The sequence below is a fragment of the Paroedura picta genome, chromosome 4, assembly GCF_049243985.1.
Source record: "Paroedura picta isolate Pp20150507F chromosome 4, Ppicta_v3.0, whole genome shotgun sequence".
Classification (NCBI taxonomy): Eukaryota; Metazoa; Chordata; class Lepidosauria; order Squamata; family Gekkonidae; genus Paroedura; species Paroedura picta.
The window spans coordinates 67,820,393-67,839,777 of record NC_135372.1 but is presented as its reverse complement, the minus strand read 5'-3'; the positions used below and the strand labels follow the sequence as shown (position 1 = coordinate 67,839,777).

Below are 19,385 nucleotides of genomic sequence, written 5' to 3'. Positions count from 1 at the left end.
ATTGATGACTCATGTTTAGTGTATGGTCTACTAAGACCCCTAGGTCCTTGTCACACATTACTACAGAGACCTGTCTCCCCCAGACTATAATGATGCATTGAATTTTGCCTACTTAAATAAAGAACTTGACATTTTTCACTCTTGAATTTCATTTTATTCATTTTAGCCCAGTTTTCCAGCCTGTCAAGACCATCCTGTATTCTATTTACTATAATAAAGAACATTATTCAAGTATAATGACAAAGTAATTGGGAAAGAACTAGTTATCCTGTCCTAAGGATAAGATTTGATAGCTAGGGATTGATCAGTCCCTACTTTCCTATACTTTTTAAAATTAGGTCCAAAGTGCTACTTCCTGTCCTAGCTGTGTTTGTGTCAATTCAAATTCCTGGGACAAAACTGATGAGGATGATATGAAACTGATCAATATTCCAGTAACTACTCCAGAAAACTTGTACTTGATGGGTAAGTATACAGCCTTTTTGGCATTACATTCTATGTATTTTAAAATGCTCAGAATGAACAAGCACATGCCAGTGTCATCTAATGTCATCACAACTAATGTAATCTTTCAGGGTATGCTAGGACCTTCGCATGGATTAAAAAGATAGATGTGTTGACTGAAAAGGACTCTGAGGCCAACTTAGGGAATCTTTCTGCTCTCAGGGTGTCCAGACCTTTGCAGAGAGCAGAACTAAGCAAAATTCTGAAAAAGCTTGTACATCATTATTCTGACTAGTCTTAATAAAGTTAAGCGCACCTCCCCATTGCCTCCACCTTGATGCGGGGAAAGGAGCAGGACCGCTGCGTCTTTGACGCGGTGGCCCTGCTCCTTTCCACCCGCACACCCGCCCAACGCCGCTTCCCCCCAATCCAGCCCCGGCCCCGCTTCAGCCTTCTGTCATCTGCTGGGGGAGGAGGATTAAGGCTTCTGCGGCCCCACGGACCCAGTCCAGGCCTACGCAGAAGCCTTTGGGAGTCGGGCCCAGGTCCTATGGCATCTAGCGCCCATTTTATTTTCAATTAAAATGGGCTTTAAATCTAGTCTCTTCTAACATGGCATACTCCCTTTTGATCTACCCATGCAATATAGGCCACCATGTCTATATTTAGGGGATGGATAAACTACCACAAACTGTCTGCCAAGTTTCAAATAGCTCAAGTGAGTAGTTCCAGACACAAAGTAACAGCTAAGACATATTGAAAGCTTGATAGCACTGTGTGTTTGTAAACATTTCTTCCAGGAATGGAACTTTTTGAAGAGGCACTGCAGCGATGGGAGCAGGCACTTACATTTCGTAACAGACAAGTTGAAGATGAAGCAAACTGTAGTTCCATCAAGCTTGGAGCAGGTGATGCTATTGCAGAGGAAAGTGTAGAAGTGAGTAAATAACAATGTACAATTTCATCATATAATTCTATACTGTTTCTGTATAACTTCCAAATTGTATTTTAGCTGACAATGAAGAAGCTAAAATTTCTTCTTGTAGAATGTTTTATTATAGTCCAAGTGTGAATGCCATTGTATTGCAATTAAAACAGATATTAGTTAAAAATTCTACTTCATATCTTTTGGTTTTGCTACGTTACCCCACTTTCTCCTTTCCCTGCTCATTGTGGGAAGAAATTATTGGACCCTATTGATGAAAAAGATGATAGTGAAGGAGACAAAATGCCACTGGCTTCCAGTTTCTCGAAGACAGAGGGAATCACCTGTAAGCAAGAGAAAAATAGTGTTTAAAAAACCTACCAACCTCCTCTCAGTTTATCTTTACCTTTCATAAACTTAAAATATAAACAATAATGTGGTTATTTAACATAAAAGGATCAAGCATCAAGATAGGAAAAATTTATACAAGCTCAAACTTACTCAATCCGACCCCAGTACTCTACTTGGTATAAATAGGTCTTAGTCTTCCCTCCATCAGAATCTATCCCTAGTTACTTTTAGTATGCACCCTACAGCGACAATACTCTTCCCCATAACCAAGTTTATTTTGTATACCCATCAGTTAGCAAATGTCAGGGTATCTAAACTTCATTGGTTAAAGATTTATATCCTGGCAGCCTCATCCTTTCATCTGTGCCCGCTGTATTTATTGGGAAGTAAACCACACTTTTAGAATTGTATAACCTTTTTAAAATAAACATGCCCATATGTGTAATTTTCCAGCTGTTCAGTGGCTGCGATTCAACCTCTGCATTAAATTTATAGTTGTATGAGTGCCGTATCCTACAGTTGTTGCATCTGGTTCTCTATAAAGGATGCATTACTGAAGGACTTTGCTGATCCTTATCCTACCAAAATGTCTATTAGCTGTTTAAATATTTGTGAAAGAACTCATTTACATGCTTCAGTTTCTGTCTTCAGGACATCATTAGTGCTGAGTTCATTCATAAGCTTGAATCCTTGCTTCAGAGAGCTTATCGTCTTCAGGAAGAATTTGAAGCCTCTCTTGGGGCCTGTGACCCAGCTTCCTTTGCTAACGATATTGGTGAGTTTCTGGTTTCCATCTGCATTTTTCTTGACCATGTCGTCGGCCATTCTAGGCTATGGGGAATGGGTCATAATAACAGGATGATAAGATAAAACTCACAATTTTATTTCTTCTGCACAGAAGACCAGTTTCATGTAGGTGATTCAGTTCCCATTGGTGTTGAAGTTTTTTGCTTTCTGAATCAGAATATTGAGTCATAATCTTTGTCATTCCTAATCAAGTGGCAGCATTCAAATGACTCAGGCCCCTGAATGTGGTCAATAAATTTTGATGTAAATTTTGAATCTACAGCACTTGGAAAATGTTTATCATTACTTCTGTTAGAATAACAGTAGCTGTTAATATGCTAACAAACTCAAATATTTCACTTGCAAAAAAACTTAAGAGCAGTAGGGGGCAGCATTGTGGTTAGTTTACCCAATAGTATGAATTTGACAGATATATGTCAGGCATTTGGGGAAGCTGACCACCAATACATTCCACAGCTCACAAATTAACAGATGAAAAATTCTGTGCTTGGGGCAAAGCGGGTTTAGTGCTCAGTATTTGTTCCTCAAAAATGCTAGTGCATTTTAGAATAATTTTAAACAGCTACAATGCTTGACTGAGACATCTTGTTTTGTCATTGTTAAATATGAAAGAAGATATTTTCCCCATAAGCTGCCAATGGAAGTCTGCAAAATGGGCAAGCTTAACATCAGTGTGCTCAGTTCTCTTGGTATTAAACTATTTGGATTTTTTATATATTGGATTAGATCCCATAGAGCGGGGGTAGTCAACCTGTGGTCCTCCAGATGTTCATGGACTACAATTCCCATGAGCCCCTGCCAGCAAATGCAAGTGAACGGGATAATAATAAAAGACTAACTTCCACCCCATCTACTGAAATTCTCCATGGGGACCCGATCTGTTATTCTCACAATAAGCAATTCATAATACATGTAAATGATATAATTAGAAACTCTTGGTCTCCTGAAATTGTTTCATGACTTTTTGTATTTTATGAAGTGGAAATATGACAGCCACCAGGGGTCAGCACTCCATCTGTTATTTCCAATGACATTCTAAGTGTACTTGCAGTGACACGCAAGCTAAATTTAGCTAGTTTTCTGGCACGTTTACCTGCCACCTGTTACTGTAAGTCAGTAAACAGAAAGGAGCTCTGATGCTTGAAGTCACACTGAAATCCATTGCCACTGGCATTTATCTGCATGTCAGCTGCTGGATGTCAATTTCCTTTTTAAATTCTTTCCTGCAGAGGCAGTCAGCCATGACTACAGATTCTAATTTTATAGGGACTGAATGAATTCTGTCCTTCCATGTGTCCAGCAGCTAACTCATTCTTCCTGTTTATCTTTTAACTAAAAACATCCTTCTGATATCCCCTGTCAATTGTTCAGATAAAAGAATGCCATTAGGTAGTAAGAGAATGTGATAAGGAGTCTCAGCTTTAATTTCATTTGTAGATTTGTTGTGGTGGTTGCTTTTTGTTATTGGGAAGAGAAAGGGGGCCCTGAAAAAGGCCTTTGATTTGATTTAAAAATTGTTTATTGATCCATCTTGCCCCAATCCTGTCCTTCATTCTACTTGTCTTTAAATTCTGCCCACAGACTTCAAACACAGATATTTTCTACACATTATCATTTTTGTCTATCAGATGAAATTTGTCCCATGCCCTTATCTGACCAGCAAGGATGCAGTCCTCTCTGTTACTTCAGATCCTTTTGAAAATATCTGCGTAACTGAGACATCTTCCCATTATAGTCAACATTTTCTACCCACAAGAATTTTAGCTGAATAATTGAAGAATATTTTTTTAGAAATAGGCATTAGCCATAACCTCCTTGGGACTAAGAGATTGGATTCTGCCAGAATCAACATAACTTCAGACGTGGCAATGGGGAGGTGGGACGTAGCTTGGCAAGAAGACTTGCAATGTCAGTAATGTTATGACAGTGTTGGGATATGAAGGCAGTATAATATGTTAAAACTTGGCATTCTGCCTGAATCCTGTTGTCTGCAAGCATTCTGGCCAATTGAGATTGGGATGGGGAGACAAACCACCTGGGATTGAGGTATGTTAGGAAAGGAGAACGATGAGCTGAACCAGTGGTTGTAAACAACCATCTGTGTGATTGTGTAGAAGACAGTCCAGCTCAGTTCAGATCCCATACAAACTGGTTTGTACAAACTGTCTAGGACACAGCATGAACAAAGCATTGTTTGTTTTCATTTTATTTATTTATTCATATTTATATGAAGGATCCTAAAGGCTCAGGGTGGTTTACATATAACTGAAACCATACATGAAACCATACATATAGTAAAAAGGTAAAGGTAAAGGTATCCCCTGTGCAAGCACCGAGTCATGTCTGACCCTTGGGGTGACGCCCTCTAGCGTTTTCATGGCAGACTCAATACGGGGTGGTTTGCCAGTGCCTTCCCCAGTCATGACCGTTTACCCCCCAGCAAGCTGGGTACTCATTTTACCGACCTCGGAAGGATGGAAGGCTGAGTCAACCTTGAGCCGGCTGCTGGGATTGAACTCCCAGCCTTATGGGCAAAGCTTTCAGATGGCTGCCTTACCACTCTGCGCCACAAGAGGCTCTTTTATACATATAGTAACATATTGTTAATTGATAAACCGGGTGACGGTATAGCAACAGTATAACAGCATAATATAAACAGTAGTAACTCAAGCAGGTTCAGGAGTCTTAGTGGGTTTCTTGGGCAGGGGGGCAGGGGCCCTACAGATGTTGGTTGGTTGGCTGGCCTGGCCTCAGCCAAATGCCTGGTGGAAGAGTTCCCTTTTGCAGGCCTTGCGGAACTGTTTTAGTTCCGTTAGGGCTCTGATCTCTTCTGGGAGCTCGTTCCACCAGGTGGGGGCCAGGACAGAGAAACCTTGGTTGAGGCCAGGCAAACTGCTTTAGGGCCAGGGACCATTAACCGGTTGATGGCGGTGGAGCGTAAGGCTCTTTGGGGGCATAGGCAGGGAGGCGGTCCCTCAGGTACACTGGGCCCTGACCACGTATGGCCTTGAAGGCGACAGTCACCTCCAGGCTGGATTTCTGTAACTCGCTCTACGCAGGCCTGCCCTTAGCCTTGACCCGGAAACTACAGCTGGTCCAAAATGTAGCGGCCAGCGACACCGTGGAGATTCCACATCCAGCCCATCCTTCATCAATTGCAATGGTTGCCGGTTGAATTCCGGTTAAGGTTAAAGGTTCTCAAAATTATAAATCCCTCCTGAGAATTTGGGGGTGACTCATGTATGCACATGTCATTTATGCCATCAAGGTATGTACACACCAAAGCTGGTTTTGTGGACGGTGGAGGAATCATGTTGGTTGTGTAGGAGATGAGCACAGGTCACTGCCTGTTCAGGCAGCCTAGTGAGCCTCTTTGTACTCTGAGTTATCCCACAATTATTTATCTGCTTATAACATATTTATACCATCTTTTGACCCACTTCTGTTCCCAAGATGGAAAGACACATTGGAGATTCTTCAGACATTAAAAACAGCTTTTAAAATACATATACAGAATGCTTAAAACAAAACATGTCAACGTACACCACCAAGGAGGACTAATGAGAGTTAGTGATGGAATGCCAAATAAAACAAAAAAAGGTCTTGCTTCTTGAGGGAAGACAACAGTAGAGGGAGACAGGCAGATTTCACTGGGGAGGGGTATGAAAGTTTTGTCATAATCACCAAGAAGGCCCTTTCCTGGGTAGTCACTTGTGTAGGCTCAGATGGCAGAAGCTCCCAGTATAGGGCCTATTAAGATGACTACCATGGTTGGGTAGGAGACTTTCTGGTGAGCTGACCCCAGGCCATATAGGGTTTTAAAGGTCCACACCAGTGTCTTGAATTAGGCCCAGAAGTAAATTGGGAGCATATGTAGATAGCATGATATGGTTCCTATGATCCCTCTAATCAGCATCCTGGCTGTAGCATTCTGTCCCAACGGTAGTTTCTGGCCGGTCTTCAAGGACTGGAGAGGTCATTGCAGTAATCTAATCTAGATGTGACCAGGGCATGCACCACAATGGTAGGATCTTTTCTGTCCAAGAAAGGCTGCTGCTGACTCACAAGAGGTGCCCTTGCTACTGCTGTCATTGGTTTATCCTTTAGGAAACCCAGGCCCTGTAGCACCCCAAGCTATAAACCTGTTTCTTTGGGGGAGTGCAACTGCATCCAGAATAGGCGCCATCTTAATTCCTGTGTCAGCTTGTTAACTGTCATATATTCTAAAACTGCAACCAGTCACTTGTTCATAGTTTCCACAGCCTCCCTGGTTTGTGTATAAGCATAAGTAAATAAGTTGTGGGACTCAATGGGCCAGATGCCAAGGATCCAAGCAGCAGTCTCTCAGCACTGCACTGAAACTTGCGTTTGTGGTCAGACTAAATCACTGCCAAATGGTGCATCCCAGTCCCAACCCTGAAAGGCTGTCCAGAAGGATACCATGGTAGATTATATTGAAAAACAGACCCTGAGAGGTTCAGGAGCATTAATAATCGCACTGCTCCTCTTCATGTGCTTGTGCAGGTTGTCCATCACAGTGATCAAGGCTGTTTCAAGCCCATAACTAGGCCCCAAACCAGATTGAAATGGATACAAATGATCTGCTTAATTCAAGAATCCCTGAAGTTGCCAAGATGCCACTTGCTCAGTCATTTGGCTTAAGAATGGTATTTTTGAGATAGGAGGGCAGTTATTCAGCTCTCCAAGGTCCAGAGTAGGTTTCTTTAGAGGTGGATGCACCACCGCCTGCTTTAAGGAAGGATCAACAGCCCTTTCTCTCACAGAGACATTAATTATCTTTTTGGTTCCTTTCGCTGTGATCCTTTGTGCCTTGCCCCCCAAACAGTATTTGGAGTTTATACAACACAGAGTTCTTTTGCAAAGACTCTTAGCAGTGCCTGGGAGGGTGGTAGTCCACTTTAGTACCTGGGGTTGGAGGGGTGGAAATTTAAGCTTTTGGGATGCATCAACAGGTATCCTTAGAGCCCAATTTCGTTCTCCCTCCTGAAATCTTTATGCTGATTCCAAGATTGCTCCCTTTGCTCTCAAATGGAATAAAAAAATTGATGAGATGATGAGATTAAATATTTCTGCTCGTAACTGCATGGAGAAGGTTGAAGGGATAATGTGCATCTTTATGCTTCTAATTAAAATTCTTAATAGCTAAACCCATGATGGTATTCTTGTGCATGTGTCAGAGAGTAAGGAAGTACTATAGTTATCAACTTGAGAATGTTCTAGCTAGTGTTTAAAGTAGCTTCTGATGTACTGGGATTATAACATAAATCATCACCAATCATTTTAGTCACTTTTGAATATCATGAGGCCATTTGAAACTTTGAAGTTATTAATCACAGTGTAATCATAAACCAACTCTGTTACACTTGAGTTTAATTTGGGGGCCTAATTCAATCTATGTGGTTAGTTCTGAAGGCATAGACTTCAGTCATACCTGAAGCATTGGCATTAGTCACACGCTTAAAGTTATGCTGGTGAGTGGAGGATTGAAAGATGACACTTCTGCTTCTCCCAGCATATTCACATGGAATGTGAAGGCGGTGTGGTGGCCTGTAGTTCCTGCGAATGCTTTTATTGTATGTGAAGGAAAGATCACATAAGATTAATTTAGACGTCTACAAATAATGTCATTTCTTTCTTTCTTTTGCTGTTTTCCTATGAAATTAATTTTGCATCTGAAGTGTTTAGCTGCTGTCAAACTGAATTGACCTGAGCAAACAAAACAGTAATATTTCTAAAGCTGTTCATGGATTTACCTATATGCCTTTTGCTTTATTGCATCACATGTAATTCTATTGTCTTAAAAATAAATTGGAAACTATTTTTGCAGCTTGCAAGTTCCTGAAGTCTATAAGTTAATAATAAAAGTATTATTATTATTACTAGCTGTAAAGCCCAATGCATCCAGGGATGCAATGGACATTAGAGGGGCCCCCCTCCCAGGGCCGTTGACGTCCCTGCCGTTCCACCTGCTTCTCTCCATCACAAGCTGGGCTCCCTCTATATCAGGGGAACGGGGGCTCGGCAGGAGTCTCCGCCTGTCTGCTGCCCTCCCCGGCCGGGAGCCCCACTGTAGGCAGCAGGCTGGCCCCACACATCGCCCCAGTGTATGCCACCACTTCCAGTGCCGGCAGCTCAGCCATACAGGGTGCTGCGCAGAGGAGGTGGCAGCCTGATCCCTCCCATAGCCTTTGTTGGTGGCAGTGCCACAGTTGTTATGGGGCTGGCGGCTCCAGCGCTGCCACCTCAGCACCATAGCCGCTGCACAGAGGGCCAGGCAGATGGGTGCAGTTCCATCGCTCTCCACAGCCAGAGTGGGTGTGGCTGTTGGGGGCTGGCCAATCTGGGCTCGCCCAAGTTGTCCTCCATTCCAGGGCCAGACAGACCTGAACAGGCTCCACCTTATAGAGCCAATGGTTAAAAATTTGTACCTTGGACAGCTCAGGACAGCTGACAACAGACACAAAAACCGTCATACCAGTAAGGTATTAAGAGGTTTAAAACATTAAAAAGCTACCTCCTTCTGATAATTTGGCTTTCTGAGCATTGGCCAGATCTTGGAAGGATTTTTTTTATTTGTAGGAGGGCAGATGGGTTGTCAGGCAGAGAGGCTAGCATCTGTGATGTTCTTTCCTGGCCTCAATCATAGGCCTGGTGGAACAGCTCCATGGTGCAGGCCCTCCAGAATTGTCTGAGATGACATGCTGTTCCCCCTGAGTCAGAAGAATATGGTTTTCCATCTCCCAGATCGGTTCTGTGTTTGTGACCATGTACAGAGATGGGTCATTATGTGAAGGATTTTTTCCGCTCTTCAGCCTGTTTTTATTGTCTGCCTTTCCCTAGCCTTTGCATATGTCAGTGGTTTGATGATAGTTATTTGTTTAAAAACATACATCACTATAACAATTGTTCAGTGTATTGCAGAATTTCTAAATAAATGTGCAACAAATTAGCATTTTCAGTTGCTCTAATTAGGGCTGCCAACCTCTAGGAAGCATGTGGAGATCTCCAATTATTCCAGTTAATCTCCAGATGGCCAAGATCCGTTTCCCTGGAGAAAATGGCTGCTTTGGAGGGGGGGGGGACTATGGCAATATGCCATGCTGAAATTGTTCCCTTTCCCAAATCCCTCTCTCTCCATAGCTGGGAACTCTAGCGCTAACTCAGATTTTATACAGCATGGAGGACTTCAAATATTGCCCAATTCAATTACATGATCAAATAAACCAGACACTGCAGTATAGTGGACAAGTTTTAATATCTTTTTTCTTCTCAGCTATTGTGGCAATTAAAACTGTCCTATAGGTTACAGAGTCATCCTGTTCTGACCAGAAGTCAGAAGTTCTTCGTGGAGTCTGAACCATAACAAACAATACTATGTAGGCCTCCGAAGTCTCTCTGAAAATGCCCTGTATGCACAGTGTGACATAATTATATCTTCAGCTGAGCCTCCTCTACATGTGCACAACTGTAGATCTGCCAAACTCACAAAGACTCATCAGATGATCTCATTTCCCCGTTCCTTCTCCTCCTCTTGGTTTTTGCATTTGCCTGCCCTGGCAGTTCAATTCCTTGTCTCCCACTTACCCCATCATGTTTTGTGTTCTATTTTTCTTCTACCCACTTATTTTTGTTTCCTTCTTCCATCTTCAGCTTTCTGCTTTCACTTTTTTTGCTTCTCTCCTCCAGCTTTGCCTTCTGTCCCTTCTATCTTTTACGTTTTTAGACTCCACTGCTTTCCCATGGACACTGAGATTTAGAATCCTTTGCGTTATTGACTGGAGGTGGCTAAACCTTCCAAATGGTTGCAGAGATTTCACAACAGTCTTATCATAGTCTCCTTGCTATAATAATTTATATTATGGGGCATAATTTTGTTCATTTCTTTGTTTACCATATAACTGGTCAAGGTCAGTTTCCTTCCTTTCAATCTTGATTACGTACCTTTGACCCCCTCTCCTCCCTACCATGTCAAGCCTCCACTTCTTCCTCCTGTTCCTATTGCTTGGGGCTTAAAAAGCCCCAGTCTTGCTGGCCTTCCCAAGTCATTTGCAGGTAAATGTCATCTTAGAAGGAGCCTGGGATGGTGAGGGCACGATGAGGGGACATGCTGTTCCACTTCTGGTAGGAGATGTGACTTCTATCACTTCTGATAATCACTATTCTCTATCCAGAGCTCCTGTGATAACTTGCAATTTTCTGCTGTGGTGGGCCCTGTGACAGCAAGACAACCATAACTAAGCCACATTTGTTTATTTACTTCATTTAGACTTCACCTTACTCCTTGGTGGGGACCCAAAGTGGCTTTCATTACTATCCCTGCCTCCATTTTATCCTATTAGCCAAGCTTATTTATTTTACTTATTTATTAAAACAATTATATTCTGCATTTTCTCATGATTCAAGGCAGAAATGCTATAAGGTAGGCTAAACTGAGCTGACCTTGAAGTATGATATCCAAACTTAGCCGTCCTTATTTTTATAGAGCATTATAGCAAACTAGTAATCAAGCCCGCTGCAGCTAAATGCAGCGGGCGCTAGGCACTTACTGTTGGTGAGTCGGCGGCTTGGGCGGCGGCGGGGTGGCGGTGACCTGACGCGGCGAGAGGCGCTTCGCGCCTCTTGCCGCGTCAGGCCGCCAGACAGGGAACCCCCGGCAGCCGCGCTTCGCGCGATTGCTGGGGGCTCCCTCGGGCGGCGGCCTGACGCGGCGAGAGGCACTTCGCGCCTGATGCGGCGAGAGGCGCTTCGCCTCTCCGCCTCTGCCGGGGGCTCCCTCGCTTCGCGCCTCTCGCCGCGTCAGGCCGGGAGCAACTGCGAGCCACGCTGCTCGCGGCTCGCAGTTGCTGGGGCTGGGAATCGGAGGGACGAATCAGCAGGCGCTTCGCGCCTGCCGATTGGTCCCTCCGATTGTCTGTCGTGAGGAAGGGTCCAATCCGGACCCTTCCTCATCACGGACAAAGCCCACCTCAAGGCCCCTTAACCGATTATTTAGTCCGTGGCGCCCGCGGCGCCACGGGCGGTTTAAAGATTGGTAGAAAGTGGAAGAGGTTCATGTCTGCTTATTGAAGTCTTGCAAAGGTGTTCTAAATTTAACTGCTGAAGGTTGGTAAGATACAGCTGTGGGTATTGACAGTGAGAAGCTAGCTGCAAGCTTATAGAACAGTGTGACTAAAGGCTTCCAATGCAGATTTGTACTCTTGCCTCCTAGTCTTCAGGTCTGTGTTCAGAAGAAGGAACATAGCAAAATAAAATAAATGTTCCTGCCCCTCATTTTTGTCATGAAGCACCATACCATATGAAATTTACTTGTTCTACTGCCTCTTATCAGATATACTTTTATTTACAGGGAGAGAAAATGCAAGTTACTAGGCTTTAACCTTCACTGTATCCTTCAAGTTTCAGCAAGTAGACTATGACTTGTATAAAAAAGAAATTGAAATTATTACTGATCTTCAGTGAATCATTGCAACAAAGCTGGTGGTACTTCTTTGCTGTTCCTTCTTTGCTGCATGGGTTTTAGTTTGTTTTCAGTAGTTGGAACAGGTAAATAACATGGTTTCTGCACAGTGGAGCAGAGATAGTTGGAATTAAAATGTACAACCCATTTTTCCTGGTGAACCCTCTCAGGAGAGCCCCAGCGTTTCACTGTAGTTCAGGAGGTAGCAGGCAGTAAGTGACATAAGCTTTCAGCATAGTTGGGAGAGGATTGGGAATCGTCTGGCACAGTGCCCAATGTGATGCTGTGCCAAAGAGTGGGTTGGCTGTTGGGAACAGGTGGTTGGAAACAATGATCTGTCTGGCTGTTTTGATTGCAGTAGAGATTATGAAGAGAAGATAGGACTGTTTGTTCACATGTTTTAAAGGTGTTTTTCTGTAGAAGGTGCTGCTATACTTGAATGGTGTGCAAGTAGCGGAGGCTTCTTAACATAAGCATCCTTCCTGAAAATATTCATGTTTTACGTGTCACAATGATAGTGCATTGAGTATGTTCTTTTTAAATATTTCTGCCCATCAAAAATGCATGGGATCTATGACCCAAAATTTGTACATGTTTTAAAGAAACATTGAATTGAATTCAGTGAAATGAGGTGTACTTTAAGTGGAAATAAAATCAAGGAAGCTCTTGGAATACTAGGCATTATTATACTGATGATAATCCCTCCGCTAATGATACCTCGGCTATACTGGCATAGTGGCTTCTTGTCAAATTTTACATCAGTTACTGATGCAGTCATGATCTTGTTTGTTTTAACCAATTCATTGCTTGTCTCTTCAGGGCTGCCTGCAAGGATAAAATAATTTTTTGTCCTCAGAAACCTGTATTTGAAGAATGCAGTTTACTACTTGTATAAAGAGTCAGCTGTGAGTTGACAATAGTATTTGGGGAGAAGAAAACACACACATGTTTAACAGTTGCTCCTATAGTCAGCCTTCCTCATATGCTAGAATTTATTTTTTTGTAAACTGTTCTGTTTTCCAATAATTACCAAAATTTAGTTAGCATTTAAATATAAATATGCTAAAGATATGTTCAGTGACTCTACCCCTGTTGAAATGGAAATTATTCCATTTATTATTATTTATTATTTATCATTATTATCTTAAATAGGCTTCTTTCTAATAATTCTGCTTTAGAAAATCTGCCACCTGAATAGAAGTTAAAGAACTATGTCTTCTAAAATATGTATGCTGGAAGTATATAAAGTAACATGCTGGAAGGCCCTGCCTGCACTGCATGAGAATCTGGGACAGGCTGCCAAGGGCAGTCGTGTGGATCAAGCAGCTGAGCATTCCAAGGGCTTTCATTGTGCTGGTGTCTCCTATCTAAAACTGTCTTAAACATTTGTTTCATACATACGTGTATATATATAGTGTGCATGTGTGTGTGTGGAAAGGTATTAAGTTATTCTTTAATGAATAGTTTTCTTTACAGCATTTGTCACTGAGTTTGGTGAAAAGTTGCATTGTAAACTGAGTTTATAGTTATAGATACTTAAAAGTGTTTGTCTCACCATTCTTTCTCCCTCTTTCAATGGTTCTCTTATTTGAACTGTGTTAAAACCTTGCTATAAATTTAGTTAGCTAGTTTCTGTTATCTTCATGAATTTTTGTACCCAAATGGTAAATGGAGGTTGATTTCTAGTTTTTAAAATGTTCAAAATTATATCTGCTACATAAAATAAAAAATAGAAACAAGAATATATTTAAAGACTGATTCAGGTGGGTAGCTGTGTTGGTCTGAAGAACAAAGTTTGAGTCCAATGGGACTTTTAAGACCAACACATTTTTATTCAAGGTTACATTGAAGGGTTTTCCTTTAATTTATTCAATTGAGTCAATGAAGTCAAAGCATCTAAACTTAGAATGTTAAAGAAAGTTTGAGGAAAATCATGGGAGGGGGAGTGGCATTGTTGGAACTGCTATGGACATTTTAAACTGAACACTGTAATGGCTTGCACAATAGTGAGATAGAAAATGGAAGAAAGCAGTTTCCCTCAAAAGCAGTTCAACCATGCTTTGCTAGCCCGATGCAAGTATGAACAAGTAAATAAATTCTGCTAGAAGCCAGTTACTAAAACAGGAGTTACAGGAAAAAATCCAATAGCACCCAGTTACTAAAATGACTGGAATACAAAGGCAGCTCGAAAATGGCCTTAATATAATGTAAGATGGATGTTGCCCAAGACCTTTGTCCATGTTCATTTTTCCTGTTTCCTGATTATGCAAGATACATTTTATCTCCTGATAAATTCTTGTTGTCCTTTTCTGTGTGATGAGTAGTCTACAACAGTGGTCCCCAACCCCCGGACTGGGACTGGTCTGTGGATCAGTCAGTACCTGGCCACGGCTCCTCCTCATCCTCCTCCCTGGCTGCTGCCCTGGGGGTTGCCCCGTCACTCTGCTGCCGGCTCACCTTTGGTGCTCTCTGGTGGCAGCCATGGCTGGGACTCCCCCATGGCGTGGCACTATGCAGCTGCTGCTGGCAGCGCCCCCCAGCAGGCGGCGGGAGGTTAGGGGTGCCAGTAGGAAAGCAAGTGGAGCCAGGAACTCAGGTGGCGGCAGCAATGTCCCTCAGCAAAAGACTACCCCCCTCCCCCGGTCCTCAGTAAAATTGTCAAGCATTGACCAGTCCCCGGTGATAAAAAGGTTGGGGACCACTGGTCTACAAGGAAGGATTCAGAGACTGTGGGGCTTATCTTGCCTGTGGTTATTCAGGTTTGCCTCAGCATGGGGAGGTAGCCTGAGGAAGCTGGGATCCTTCTTGCACAAAGCCCAGGGAGGAAAGAAAGCCAAAATGTTTCCCTTCCTTTAATTTAAAACATTCATGGCTATAACTGGGCTTACCATTCCACCAGTCTGAAGTGGTGGCAGAGTTTGCTGTCAAAATGTATTTGTTTTAAATGGTGGCCTAAAATTAAAAACAAAATGTTAAGATTTAATACCTCCTGTATTTTTACATGAGTTTTAGCCAATGGTAATCTATCAACAGAAGGGCACTTCCTGGGAAAAGAAGGGAACATGATTTTTCCCACCTCTTTCCTACACACAGGCATACACACACTACAGACCAACATACTGTGATGGATTCTGTGTTTACAGGGTGTTTACAGCTCTGTGTTTATAGGGTGGTGAGTTTCACCTGTTCCCCCCTCCTGGTGGTTGATTTTGTGCTCCAGGAACAGGGTATTGGAAGTAGTTCTCCATACCTGGGTAACCTTATCACCAATAGTAAGTTTTGATGGTATTCAAGTTCTGAAAGGTTAGTGCTAGGCTAGTTTCTTTTTCAACTGTCTTTGGGTGAATGATCACTTAAAATAAAGCATGTCATCATCTACCCTGAGCCTTTTCAATATTCACAAGGGAGAAAAATGGCGTTTAAATATCTAAATTAAGTAACATACCTCACTAGTCGCCATTAGCTGTAATTATGTAGCATATGCAAAAGATGTTGTAATGAACATTTTTCCCTTTTAAGATAAAGACACGGACATCACCGTAAAGGATAATACAGATGAATTCAGTCTGCGAGATACATTAAGCATTGCCTCTACAGATTCATTTGTTTCAGCTGCAGAGGTATGTTGAAGTAGCACTTGCTATTTTATTGCATAACCACCAGACCCTTGAGAACTAGGATTTTCTTTTACTCTGTGGTCTCTACTAAGCAATAATAACTACTTGTACAACATGGTGTCTTAGAAAAATGCATGCAAGTTAACAAAGTAAGTGGCTTGATAGTGGTTTTCTAACATTTATTATGTGTAGTTTGTCTTTCTCAATGGACCCAAGGTGGATCACACAGAGTAAGTTAATACTGTCAACAAGATGGGACATTCAATAAATAATGAAATAGGATTCGACTTGTAATATAATCTAAAAACCAGAAATGAAGCAATGCATAAATGTTAACATGACATGTAAATGATACAAAATGACAGAGTAGCATTACAGCAAGCTATACACAGGGGTATGCACCACTGGTCCCTAGCCTTTTCTGGGCCGTAGACTGGGGGGGGACGGAGGTGCGGGCGCTGGTGGGAGGCACAGGTGCAAACGCAAAGGGGGGAGGCGCAGGCGCGGCAGCTCCGCGCCTTTGCGTTTGTGCCCGCTGGTGAGTGCTGTGCTGAGCGCCAGTGGGCACAAACACGCAGGCACAGAGCAGCTGCACTGGCACATTTGCACCTGTGCCTCCCCCCTCAGCACGGTGCTTGCCGGTGGGCACAGGCACAGATCTGCCATGCTTGCGCGTTTGCACCCACACCTCCCTGCCCCCGTGGTGCAGGCCGCACCATGGGGGGAGGGAGGCAAGCTGGTGCCCTCCCTCCTCCCTCTGCTATGGTACCGAGGGCCTCAGGGGGTTGGGGAACACGGGTATAGACCACAGTCCTAAATAATTTGTCCAATTAACTAATACAGTTTTTGGAGATTCTACCAACATTTTTTCATATAAAGGTATGTTTCACATATAAAATATACATGATTCCAACACTTTTAGCCATATACTTTGTGGTTACACTTGGAAAGATAAGCACAACACTAATTATGACTGGGATTATTACTATTATGTATATTTTTAAAGGTCCTTTCCAGAATAGAAAATTTGGATTTTCTTTTTGAGGTCAAGGAACTAAAATTGACCTGCTTAAATCTGCATAGCTCCTCATTCATCTGTTCTTAATCCTTCCATGATAAAAAATAATTTGAAGATTGCTCCTAAATAGTCTCCCCTTCCTTGTACATCTTGTCTTTTCTGGTACATGCCACAGAAGCTGTTCTGTGTGCATTAGAGCTCAGCTGTTGTTGCAAACTTTTAATATGATGCAACAGCTATTGACAGCTCTTATAAAATTCCATTATTACTTAGTCTATCTCATGTTCTGTGTAGCATCTTTAAAAAACTTAATTGTAAGCAGGTGATGGATTAAGGACACATTAATGTAATTTTGCAAAATAAAATAATTAATCAGCAGCTTTATAATGCAGTCATTCCACCCTTTACCCTGTAATTTTGGATTACATGAATGCTGGTTAATATATTTCTACTTCTCTGGGCTATGATTCAGTGATAAATCCATTTCTTATTCTTCTTTCTATTGAATTCTAAGTTTTCCATCAAAGCAATAATAGAATAATATTCTCTATATAGTATACATTTTTTCTTGATTATATAGCTTAAGTGATAATGAAAAGTAGATGTCTTTCCAAGCAATGCTGTACTGCTGCTCACTTACCACATTTGCAATAGTCTTTAGGGAAATTATCTAATAAACTTTAAACTGTTCTAGCTTGCAGAGCACAAAGAGAGCCGAAACAGTTACCATCTAGATTCCTTTTGCCACTGTCCATTATATGAAGAAGCAATGCAGCTGGCAGAAGAGGGCAAGATTTATTCTCGAGTCTTGAGGTATTTCATATTGTATAATTATTCCATTTCTAAAACATTGCCTTTGAACAACGGTCCCCAGACTTGCTTATACAGAAGTGTAAGTCTGCCTCTGATACTGATCTTTATTATGTTGTGTGCAGGACTGAAATGTTGGAGTGTCTGGGTGACAGCGATTTTCTTGCTAAACTCCATTGTATCCGACAAGCTTTTCAGGTAAAGCTTAGTTGTCAGAGAGTATATGATTCTTTTCTGCCACTTGACCCAAATGCTACATAAAAAGAAAATGGAAATGGGCTTCAACATCACTCACATGAACTGTGTTGCCAAATGCATTTGGGAACTAGTCCCACTGCAGAAGCAAGTAGTTTCTTTAGGAATAGCAACCCCCGGTTAAGACATAAAATTGAAGAAAAAAGGTAGCAATAGTCAAATTGATGCATATTGTTATTCTTGTTTTCTTATGTTTTCTTATTGTTTGTTTTTTAGAAATACCAGTCAAATCATTAAAGAAAAAGGAATAGCAACATTTTTATTTAGGACAGGGAATAAACACACAAAGAGATTAGCTGTAGAATTGTTTTGTATGACAGGTTTGAATTTCAGTATCTGCAAAGGGTACACCTCATATTGCATGATGCAACTGCTTAGGGCAGAAAACTCTTAGATAACTAAACAGTAGCTGTTTAGGAGTAGTTATTGTTTCTGGAATGCATAAGTATTTCAATTTGAATACCTCCTCTGAATGACCAAGTAGTACTGGAAACAATATTTTGATGCATCTCTGAAGGAATAAACCTTGAACTCTCTGAATACCAGTGACAGGATACAACATCAGAAGGCCTCTGCTTCTATATCCTGTTGTTGGCTTTCCAGAGTTACTGGTTGGCCACTATATAAGACATGATGCTAAACTAGATGGACCACTGGTCTGATCAAGCAAGACTCTTCTAAATATGTTTATTTTAAGAATGAGCTCAACAAGGCATCTGCTGCCAGTTTGCTCCTCTGCTAAGGAAAATGAAGACCAGTTAGGGAGGGTGGGTAGTGGTGAACCTATTACAAGGTTGGCTCATGCTTAGCTGAAGCTGTGGTAGCCCTCCAGACTTTAGAAGCACTATGTTGTCATCATCTCTCCTCTTCTAATGTCCTTATACAGCATGCACAAATGGCTTGGGAAAAGGTTTACCTCATATTGCTCTAAGCTTTTAGACATGGCTATTTAGAAATCTAACATATTTGTTAGGAATGGCAGTTCAACATGCCAGAGGAAATTTCCCCCTAACATGGACAGCCCATACCTCTCTTCTCTTTGGGTTCTCCCAATTCCCACTGAGGAGCAGAAGCATCACAAGGAACTGCTTCTACCTGCTCCAAAATCCAGTACAGTATGAGAAATCTTTACACACAGAGTCCAGGGAAGGTGCAGATAATGGGTATTGGACCCATTCCAGTCCGGTTTCTGGCCTGGCCATGGGGTGAAGACAGTGCTGGTCACTCTGAAAGATGACCTCTGAAGGCAACTGGACTGAGGCAGGTCCAAAGCTCAGTGAGACATATGAAAACTCAAAGCAGAGATCTTTGTTGCCCAAGTCTGTGGAACTTGTCCTTAGCAACTTTGTTTAGTGGACACCTATGTTCAGAATACAGTGGATTTTAAATAATTGCCAATTATATTAAATTTGTAAGATTCCATTGTCTGCTTTACAAAAGTAGAGAATTGTGTTTCCAAGACAAATGTGCATAGCATATTCACATCTAGGCACATCAATATAAATCCTACTTACATTTCATCATTCTTTCTTCCTAAGGATTTTTCATTTTGTACATTAGTAGAAGCTTGTCTATTAAGATAATATTTATTAATAAATAAAAAATGATTTTTACTCCACCATTTCAAAATGGTTCAAGGTGGCTTACAATAAAATAATCCACAATAAAATCCCCATACAG

The 19,385-nt window shown here is 41.9% G+C and overlaps 1 protein-coding gene across 2 annotated transcripts in view; it reads left to right on the top strand.

The window, feature by feature from the left end:
• Window positions 1-19,385, top strand: part of MIGA1 (mitoguardin 1) — a 41,029-nt gene that overhangs the window by 9,528 nt on the left and 12,116 nt on the right. For both annotated transcript variants that reach the window (XM_077333288.1, XM_077333289.1), the window contains exons 5-10: window positions 339-465; window positions 1,245-1,381; window positions 2,372-2,495; window positions 15,525-15,625; window positions 17,335-17,453; window positions 17,576-17,648. In XM_077333288.1, coding sequence (XP_077189403.1) covers window positions 339-465; window positions 1,245-1,381; window positions 2,372-2,495; window positions 15,525-15,625; window positions 17,335-17,453; window positions 17,576-17,648 — 681 coding nt within the window. The remainder of the gene's footprint in view (window positions 1-338; window positions 466-1,244; window positions 1,382-2,371; window positions 2,496-15,524; window positions 15,626-17,334; window positions 17,454-17,575; window positions 17,649-19,385) is intronic.